Source organism: Bubalus kerabau, chromosome 3 (genome assembly GCF_029407905.1).
Source record: "Bubalus kerabau isolate K-KA32 ecotype Philippines breed swamp buffalo chromosome 3, PCC_UOA_SB_1v2, whole genome shotgun sequence".
In the NCBI taxonomy this organism is placed as follows: domain Eukaryota; kingdom Metazoa; phylum Chordata; class Mammalia; order Artiodactyla; family Bovidae; genus Bubalus; species Bubalus kerabau.
In genome coordinates, this window is record NC_073626.1 from 189,926,672 (window position 1) to 189,936,793 (window position 10,122).

General features: G+C 51.7%; 1 protein-coding gene across 1 annotated transcript; it reads right to left on the reverse strand.

Moving 5' to 3' along the window:
• Positions 1–4,148: 4,148 nt before the first annotated feature.
• On the reverse strand, positions 4,149–7,817 carry SRARP (steroid receptor associated and regulated protein). The gene is made up of 2 exons (XM_055574883.1): positions 7,149–7,817; positions 4,149–5,039 (listed from the first exon to the last, which is right to left on the reverse strand). The coding sequence occupies exons 1-2, from the start codon at positions 7,234–7,236 to the stop codon at positions 4,525–4,527; spliced, it is 603 nt and encodes a 200-aa protein (XP_055430858.1). The 5' UTR covers positions 7,237–7,817; the 3' UTR covers positions 4,149–4,524.
• Between the last annotated feature and the right edge of the window lie 2,305 nt (positions 7,818–10,122).

Below are 10,122 nucleotides of genomic sequence, written 5' to 3' on the forward strand. Positions count from 1 at the left end.
GAGCTGAGACTCCAATACTTTGTCCACCTGATGCGAAGAACTGACTCATTTGAAAAGCGCCTGATGCTGGGAAAGATTGAAGGTGGGAGGAGAAGGGGACTTCAGAGGATGAGATGGTTGGATGGCATCACCACTTCAATGTCAAGGGTTTGAGTAAACTCTGGGAGTTGGTGATGGACCGGGAGGCCCGGTGTGCTGCAGTCCATGGGGTCACAAAGAGTTGGACACAACTGATCGACTGAACTGAACTGAACTGTTGCACCATAAAACGGTGGCAGCAGGCTCTACCTGCCGTGGTTGTTTTGTGATACACTTAGAGGGCTTGGCACATGACGGTTGACTATAGTTCACATATGCCATGTGCTGAAGACACCCAGAAGGGCTCATTTAGATCCCCTAATCTCATTTCTGTTTGGATCCTGACACTGTCTCTGGCTCCATTAAGATGAAGACTCGGACTGGAAGGGCAGAGGAGCTGCCTTGTACCTGGGGTCCTCTTTCCAGGAAAAGCAGGTGAAGCAGACGGAAAAGGTAGGTTCCTGGGACTTCCTGGTGGTATGGTGGATGAGAATCCGCCTGCCAGTGCCGGGGACACGGGTCCAATCCCTGGTCCCAGAGGACTCCGCATGCCATGGAGCAACTACAGCCCTTGCACCGCAACCACTGAGTCTGAGCTCTAGAGGCACCCACTGAGCCTGGAACCCGTGCTCTGTGACAAGAGGAGCCGCCGAAACGAGAAGCCCCAGCGCCGCAAGGAGCAGACCCCGCTCACCAGCCTAGAAAGCCCAAGTGCAGCAGCACAGACCCGGCGCCACCAAAAATAATAATAATAATAAAGTGGTCAGTTCTGCAAGGCCCTCCTGGAAGACCTGTCTGGGCCCTGAGGGTGGGGGAGGTGGGCCAGAGAAGCACTTGGAAGCCTTGGTTTCTTCTTCCACAAACAAAAATCAGGTCGCACCCTCCCAGGTCCACTGTGACAGCCAGAGCCAGATGGTGTTTAGTGTAAGCTCGGGAAATGCTAAGCTCCTGTAAAATCTCTGTGCTTGTTTTCTGAATGAGGAAACCCAAGCTTCCACCCTCTGACTCTGCCCTCACCCAGGAGAGGGTCTTGAGGAGCAGGGAGGCTGGGGTCTGCCAGGCTGGGGCCCCAGGCAGGAGCCTCTGGGCGGCGGGATGGTGCTGTTTACAGTCAGCACAGCTCACCCCGAGTAGCCCCAAGTCTGTCCTGAGCTCTGGAGCCCTCCAGCGCCTGGACCCAGGGGCAGCTCTCCCTGGGGGTCTGAGGAATGCTGGTGGGGTGGGGGCCCTGGGGACCCTCCCTGAGGGGCATCAAGCTGGGCCGCTGGCCCCAGGGAGCCGGAGGGGAGAGAGTGGACCGCAAACCTGCCTCTCCCTCCCTGCTTCCCTCCCTCCCTTCTGCTTCTCCTCCCTTTCTTCCCTCACAATTCTTGAGCACGCACCACGCCCCAGGCGCTTTTAGCACACTGGCAACGCAGTCCTGATAGGCGTGGCTGCCAACCTGGAGACACACTCACCGGTTCACACTGTTACTCGCTGGTTCAGGAAGGTCTTTCTTCTTTGTTGGTTCATTGTCTCAACAGCTTTTCGGTAAGTTTCTGTTATATGGTGGGTAGATAAAGCTCTGAGGATGCGCCGTCGCTGTTTCAGCCCTGGCTCTGCCACTTGCTGTCTGCATGACCTTGGGCCAGTCACTCCTCCCAGCCGGGCCTCAGTCTCCTTATCTGTACAATGGGATGGCCCCCACAGGACTGTGGGGAAGAGATGAGGTTTCCTCCTCCACCCGTGTGCCCAGCTCAGTGAGGGCCTCAGTCACTTGTTCAACCTGCAGATGCCCCTACCCACTGCCAGGCCCTGGGGACTGCTCCTTGGGGACTGTTCCTTGGAGACTGCTCCTTGGGGAATGGTCCCTGGGGACTGCTCATTCACTCCTTCCGCAAACACGAGCGGAGCACCTGCAGCTCAGTGCAGGCTTATGACGCTATAACTGCACGGTCACCCTGCCTGGGGTTTGGACTTGGTGACCTGGGGTAAATCATTTCATCTCTCTATGCCTCAGTGTCTTCACGGGTCCAGTGTGAGAGGAACTGGAGTGGCATGTGGTGTGTATAAAACCATCAATAGCGGCTATTCCAGAGGAAAGGGACACTGATTAGAGTGAAAGCGGGGCTTCTGAAAGCTCGGCTCTCCCGCAGCCCGGAAGGCGGGGCCGCCCAGTCTGATGCTGGGGCGACACCTGCTGGCAGGAATCTAGGCCTGCAGCCCCACCCTCTTCTGAGGGCTCTCAGACTCCCTTCCAGCCCTGTCTCTGGGCTCTGCTAGTCCAGTGATTCTCAGCAAGGGGAGGACAGAGGAGGGGATGTAAACGGTCCAGACTCCTCTCTCACCACCTCTCTAGGACGGATCATTACTCCCTTTGCCTGGAGTAAGATGCAGCTTCCTCCCCTGCCTTCCTCTCCCAGCACAAGAGCTAAGGAATCTTTTTTTATAAGGCAGGTTGTGATTTCCAGCAGTCCCGACCTCAGAGTAAAATAGAGACCTCCTCGTGGCCTGCGAGGCCTCCCGTGAGAGGGCCCCTGTCGCTTCCCTGGCCTCTCTGTTTTCAGTGTGTATGTGCATCCTCTCCCCCAGCTGGAGGACAAGCTCCTTGATGGCAAAGCCTTGTCTGTCTGTCACGGCTCCATCCCAGGGTCTATCCCAGAGCCTAGCACACAGTAGGCACCCAACAAATACTTGGTGAATGAATGAATGGCTCCTCCAGCCAGACTGAACGACGGGCCCTTCTCCCTGGAGCACTCCGCACCCTTGCCCCTTGCCCTTCTCCCTGGAGCAACCCCCACCCTTGCCCCTTGCCTTGGTATGACTCACTCACTGGTCAGCTTTTAGTTTAGATGCCACTTCCTGCACGAAGGCCTCCTTGATCTCCTCTCCTGAGTGGCCTGGGCGCCCTCCTCCAGCCCCAGTCCCATTCTGTGTGCCTTACTGCTGCACGTACCAGAAGTCACGACAACCAACAGTCGTCTTTCTCGCCTCCCCTACCAGGCTACGAGCTCCTTGAGGACAGGGTCTGCTTTCTCTAGGTCCCCTCTGTTTAGAAGAGACCCTGCCAGAAGGAGAGGCCATGTGCTGTAGGGCTGGTTTGGCTTCTAAGCCCAACTGCACCTGTCTATGGGCCTTGAGTACATTCCTCAACTTCTCTTTGCCATGGTTCTCTAAACTGTGAAATGGGAAAAAAAAAAAAAGCGCTTCTCTGTACTGGCATTTGGAGGATGCCATTTCCCTGGCACAGAGCAAATGGTCAATGCATGTCATCCACCAGCGTTTGTGTGTGCACGCTAAGGCGCTCCCGTCGTGTCCGACTCTTTGCATGTCTATGGACTGTAGCCCACCAGGATCCTCTGTCTGTGAGATTCTCTAGGCAAGAATACTGGAGTGGGTTGCCATGCCCTCCTCCAGGGAATCTTCAGGACCCAGGGATTGAAACTGTGTCTCATATGTCTCCCACATTGGCAGGCAGGTTCTGTACCATGAGTCCACCTGGGAAACCCACCAGTGTTTGTAGAAACCTAGTAAAGCATTAGCGAATAAATGAACATTCAGCAATTTTAATCCAAGAGGCTTGAGACCCTCTTTGTTAGCATCTCTTAGACCTCCCTCTCTCCTCACAGCAGCTCCTACTTCCTGCTGAGGACCAGGACTGCCCTGAGGGAGAGGCATAGAGCTCCCCCACCTACTTTTCTGTCCCTAGGGGCAGTGGAAGCCTGGCATGCAGTGGGTGCTCAGTAAATAATATCTCATTTTCATCTGTTCAAGCATGCTACTCCCTTCCCTTTCTGAGTACTTCCACCCCCTCCTGAGAAGCCAGTTCCCCTTATCTCCCACCCCACCTGGGTCCTTAAATCGCCCATTCTGAGTCCCATGCCCTCCCGGTGATCCCTGGTGACCTATACCCTCGCACGCCAGCAAAGATCGCTGTAGTTACTAACCGCCCCTGCCCGTTGTGCTGGGAGGTTCTGACTCCTGCTCTGGATGAGAAACCAACCAGAGGACCATAGGGAGAGTACTTCCCAGTGCTGTTCCACCATTTTCCATCCCACCACCTTGCTCAGTGTCCACACAGCATTCATTACACTGTTCGAATAGTCTTTATTCGGTTGTTTAACCTTTCTCCCCCACCCTCAAGCTTACAAACTCCAAGAAAGCTGCAGTGTCTTTTCCAGCGCCGTGCAGAGCTGGCAGTTGGGAGATGCTGTGTTAGAGTGTGCTGTGTGACTGAGTCAGCCTCATTCTACGTGGCGGCGCCTTATCCTGCTGCCGCTGAAAGGCTAGCAAAGATGCAGAGGAAGGAAGGAGGATACTTGGTGCTGTTTCAGATGTCCTTTAGGATCTAACTCTCCTTCCCTGGCTCAGGTACAAAAGCCTTCTGCTCAGCTGGGGAAGCGGGAGTGGACGCTGGGAATCGTGCACGGACCCCTGACCCTCTCCGCCAGGGCCAGGCTCCTGCAGTCAATCAGCCTGTGCGCAGACGCAGGAGGAGAGGGCCTTGAGGGAGCCGATGACCGTTCCCCACGCGGAGGACCTCGAGGACACGGCCTTCACGGGGCTCCCCTTGGCTTCAGGAGCCTCCGCAAGGCCTTCGGGGCTGGCTGGGGGGGAAGCTGGGGCCGTAGTCCCTTGGCAAGGCCCCCCGGCCTGGGCAAGGCCCCCCCCACCTAGCGGAGCCTCCGGAGTCAGGTTGGGGGACTGCTTTTCTCCGCATAACAAGATGTAGGTCTTCATCAGAGGGACGGCAGGTCCCGGGTTGGGACCAGGGGTGCGGGGTGGCCCTGGAGGTGCTGCCAGGGAGATCTGCTTCCCTCGCGCACAGTCGATGACGAAGGTCAGGTGGGCTCCGGGGACGGCCTTCTGCCGGCGCGCCGGCCTTCCACTTGGAAGGGAGCAGAGGGCTGGAGGTTCGTGCTGGCGCAGCACGGGGCCGGCTCCAGTGGTTCGCGTGTTCGTCCACTCAGCCGGGAATTTTTCTGTTAATAAAGTAAAAATAAATAATTTTTATTTTATATTGGGGTATAGTTGATTTGGGCTTCCCTGGTGGCTCGGGGTAAAAAATTCGCTTACCATGCAGGAGAAGGGGGTTGGATCCCTGGGTCGGGAAGATCCCCTGGAGAAGGAAATGGCTACCCACTCCAGTATTCTTGCCTGAAGAATCCCATGGACAGAGGAGCCTGGGGGGCTACAGTCCGTGGGGTCGTAAAAGTCTTAGCAACCAAAGAACAGCGGTAGTTGATTTACCATGCTGAGTTAGTTTTAGGTGAACAGCACAGTGATCCAGTTATTTATATATCAAACATACATCCATTCTTTTTTAGATTCTTTCCCCATATCTGTTATTACAGAATTTTGTAAACAATATGTATTTACTTATTTATTTGGCTGCACAGGGTCTTAGCTGCAGAATGCCGGATTCTTTACCTTTGTGTCACGTGGGATCTTTTAGTTGAGACATATGGGATGTAGTTCCCCAACCAGAGATCAAACCCAAGCCCCCTGCATGGAGAGCACAAGGTCTTAGCCAGTGGACCAGGGAAATCCTGTTATCACAGAATACTAAATAGACTTCCCTCAACAGGGATTTAACTGTATGTCGTACGTGCTAAATTGCTTCAGTCGTGTCTGACTCTTTGAGACCCTATGGACTGTAACCCACCAGGCTTCTCTGTCCATGGGGATTCTCCAGGCAAGAATACTGGAGTGGGTAGTCTTTCCCTTCTCCAGGGGATCTTCCCAACCCAGGGATCCAACCCACATCTCTTACGTCTCCTACATTGGCGGGTGGGTTCTTTACCACTGTGCTACCTGGGAAGTTCTAACTGTAGGTTAGTTGACACACAAAAATGGGAAGCTGGTGGGGCTTAACAGCATGGATTTCAGCCCTGGGGAGGCCTGAGTATAAATCTGTCTCCTTCCCACCCCCCATCAGCCCTCTGCCTTCCAGGAGCACAGAGCCCACCACATCAGAGCCTCTCAACCCCACCACGCCTACAAGCTGCTTGGGCATCTTGTTATCATGCAGATTCTCAGGTGGCTCCATGGAAAAGAATCTGCCTGCAATGTGGGACACCTGGGTTCGATCCTTGGGTTGGGAAGATCCCCTGGAGAAGGGAATGGCTACCCATTCTAGTATTCCTGCCTGGAGAATTCCATGGACAGAGGGGCCTGGCAGGCTTCAGTATATGGCTCTCAAAGAGTCAGACGTGACTGAGCGACTACCACTTTCACTTCGCTTTCTGGTACAGCAGGTCTGGGCTGGGGCCTGACGGTCTGCATTTCTGAGAGGCGCCCAGGGAATGCCGATGCTGCTTGCCCATGGACCGCACTGTGGTGAGTAGTAGGAGGAAAGCCCGGCCTCCTTTTACAGGCGAGGGAACTGAGGCTCAGCTGGTGCAGATGTCAGTGGCCTCAGGAAACACTGCTGCTCCCCCATCCCCCTACCATACTCTTATCCACCTGTCCCCTCTGCCCCGGGGATCCTTGCTCTGTCTTTCCCCACCAAACAGGGGGCAACCATGAGCCAACCCAGGGGCTTATCAATGAACCAACCCGGGGATTTATCAATGAAGCAAGTGCCAGAGCAGGTCTCTCCGAATCCAAAGCCTTTGCTCTTTGAAAAAAACGTTTCAAGTTGCCCAAATGATAAACAAAACCATCCTCTTGACTACGTGCTCGTCGCCACAACCCAGGCTCAGAAGGAAGCTTCTCTTCTGCTAAGTTAGTTAATGCAGGAAATGTGGCTGATCCTTGAACAATGCCAGTTTGAACTGTGGGTCCACTTACATGTCGATTTGTTTTCAATAAATACCCATTCCTACACAATCCGTAGTAGGTTGAGTCTGTGGATGTGGACTCTCAAATACAAAGGGATGATTGTAGTTATAGCCTGATTGTCCACTGCTCAGAGAATCAGCGCCCCAGCCCCAAGTTGTTCAAGGGTCAACTGTAAATGAAGCTCACCCGTGGCTTGAGAATCCTGGCAGCCCTGGAGGGAGGCTGTCTGTCCTTTCCTGCCACCCCGACTCCACGGCCTCCCCAGTCCCTCTCAGCTGCAGGGCTGAGGCCCCCTCTGCATCTCTTACCTGAGCTGGTCTCCAGGTTCGTCTCAAGGCCCCCGGGGTGGGCACTCGGGTCTCTGGTGTCTTCTGAGGGGGCCGTGACTGCTGCCATGGTGCCTGGCTCAGCACTGGCAGAGGAAGCTGTTTTCAGCAGCCTTGTCCAGAATGCGGGTCCGCACCCAAGGACCAGACCTTTTATATTTACCAGATCCGGATCTGCTGAGTGAATTCCACCAGGAGCCACAGGAACTGGCCTGGAGCAGTTGGGGGATTGCTTTGATCGACGGGTTTATGTCAACAGGATTGCAGTCCGGTGGCTGGGAGGTAGGCCTTCTACCAAACACACAGTTTCTTCCAAGCTCAGCAGCTTCCTCCCCTGGGACGAGGCTGGGAACCATCTCTTCCAGGTCTCAGTTTCCCGAACCTCAGTCATTGCCTGGCTGCATTCCCAGTTTTTAGCTGTTTTATTTATTTATTTTTGGTCCCACCTAAGAGAAGGGACTGGCAGAGGATGAGATGGTTAGAGAGCATCACTGACTCAAAGGACATAAATTTCAGCAAACTCCAGGAGACGGTGGTGGACGGAGTTCTGGATGGCGGGAAGTCCAAGATCAAGATGCTTATCGATTCTGGTGTTTTGTGAGGACCTGCCTACTAGTTCATAAATAGCTATCTTTTTGCTGTGTCTTCACCTCACAGAAAGTGCAAGAAAGGTCTCTGGGATCTCTTTTTATAAAGGCACTAACCCCATCATAAGGATTCTACCCTCATGACCTAATTACCCCTCCCCGAAGACCCCACCTCTTCAGTTCAGTTCAGTCACTCAGTCGTGTCCGACTCTTTGTAACCCCAAGGACTGCAGCACACCAGGCTTCCCTGTCCATCACAAACTCCCAGAGCTTGCTCAAACTCATGTCCATCGAGTCCGTGAGCCCATCCAACCATCTCTTCCTCTGTTGTCCCCTTCTCCTCCCACCTTCAATCTTTCCCAGCATCAGGGGCTTTTCCAGTGAGTCAGTTCTTTGCATCAGGTGGCCAAACTATTGGAACTTCAGCTTCAGCATCAGTCCTTCTAATGTATATTCAGGACTGATTTCCTTTAGGGTAGACTGGTTGGATCTTTTTGCTGTCCAAGGTACTTTCAAGAGTCTTCTCCAACACCACAGTTCAAAAGCAGCAATTCTTCGGCACTCAGCTTTCTTTATAAGTCCAACTCTCACATCCATACATGAATACTGGAAAAACCATAGCCTTAACTAGACAGACCTTTGTTGGTAAAGTAATGTCTCTGCTTTTTAATATGCTGTCTAGGTTGGTCATAACTTTTCTTCCAAGAAGCAAGCATCTTTTAATTTCATGGCTGCAGTCACCATCTGCAGTGATTCTGGAGCCCCCCAAAATAAAGTCTTTCAGTGTTTCCATTGTTTCCTGATCTATTTGCCATGAAGTGATGGGACCAGATGCCATGATCTCCGTTTTCTGAATGTTGAGTTTTAAGCTATCTTTTTTACTCTCCTCTTTCAGTTTCATCAAGAGGCTTTTTAGTTCCTCTTCACTTTCTGCCATAAGGGTGGTGTCTTCTGCATACTTGAGGTTATTGATATTTCTCCCAGCAATCTTGATTCCAGCTTGTGTTTCTTCCAGCCCAGCGTTTCTCGTGATGTACTCTGCATATAAGTTAAACAAGCAGGTGGCAACATACAGCCTTGACGTACTCCTTTCCCAATTTGGAACCAGTCTATTGTTCTATGTCCAGTTCTAACTGTTGCTTCTTGTCCTGCATACAGATTTCTCAGGAGGCAGGTCAGATGGTCTGGTATTCCTGTCTCTTTCAGAATTTTCCAGTTTTTTGTGATCCACACAATCAGAGGTTTTGACATACATAGTCAGTAAAGTAGAAGCAGATGTTTTTCCGGAACTCTTTTGCTTTTCGATGATCCAGCGGATGTTGGTGATTTGATCTCTGGTTCCTCTGCCTTTACTAGGTTTCAGAATATGAATTTTGGGAAGATGTATTCTATCTACAGCATTTTTTAGGTCAATCAAATTTTAAGTCAATTTTTTTTTTCTTTTACTGAAAAAGAGAAATACTTGTCTACTGAAAAAAAATGTACAGCCTAAAGTTCAGAGTCATGTTTTTTCAGTGAATTTACTGAGGGCTTAAGTCCAAGAGAAAACCTGATCAAAAGAGTTAAGTGTAGAGCCAGGATATATAGGAGTTAAAAACAAAACAAAACAAACCAGGTAGTGGAAACATGAAAAGATCACTGTTAGGGACGTTTCTGGTGGTCTAGAGGTTAAGACTCCCAGCCTCCAATGCAGAGGGCTCAGGTTCGATCCTGGGTCAGGGAATGAAGATCCCACATGCTGTGCAGCGTGGCCAAAAAATAAAAAAAGAAAAGAAAAAGATTATTGTTAATTAAAGAAAATCAGACATCTCATGTTAGTGAATTTAGTGCTTTTACACGTACAGGAAGATGCACGAGTTTGGGCTTATTGGAATTATTCCTTTAATGTGCACCTTGACTATCCTGTTTTTCTCCCTCCCGAGCCCCGTCAGGTGCACCGTTGGGGTGGCTGCAGTGGCGGCTGGCCTGTCGGTTGCAATATTGTTTGCTTACTGACAAGGCAGGTGACATTCTTTGTTGTAGTACTTCTATAAATGAATATTTATGGTAGAAGATGCTGCCCCAAAGAAGAGCATGCCCTAATCCCCAGAACCTGTGAAAATGTTACCTTACACAGCAAAAGAAACGTTTGCAGGTGTCTTTCAGGGTATTCCAGTCTGACACCAATTCTGATGTGTGCTTTTTTCCACATTACCAAGCAGTTAATGCTTTTCTGACACTGCCTACCTGGAGGTTGCTTCAGATTTCACAGATTAAGAGGTCAGTCCTACAAGACTGCCCCTGGCACAGATATCAATCACACGTCCTGGTGGTCAGATGGGTTTCTGACCTACAGATGGGAGGGTCCCAAAACACACTCCTTGGATTCA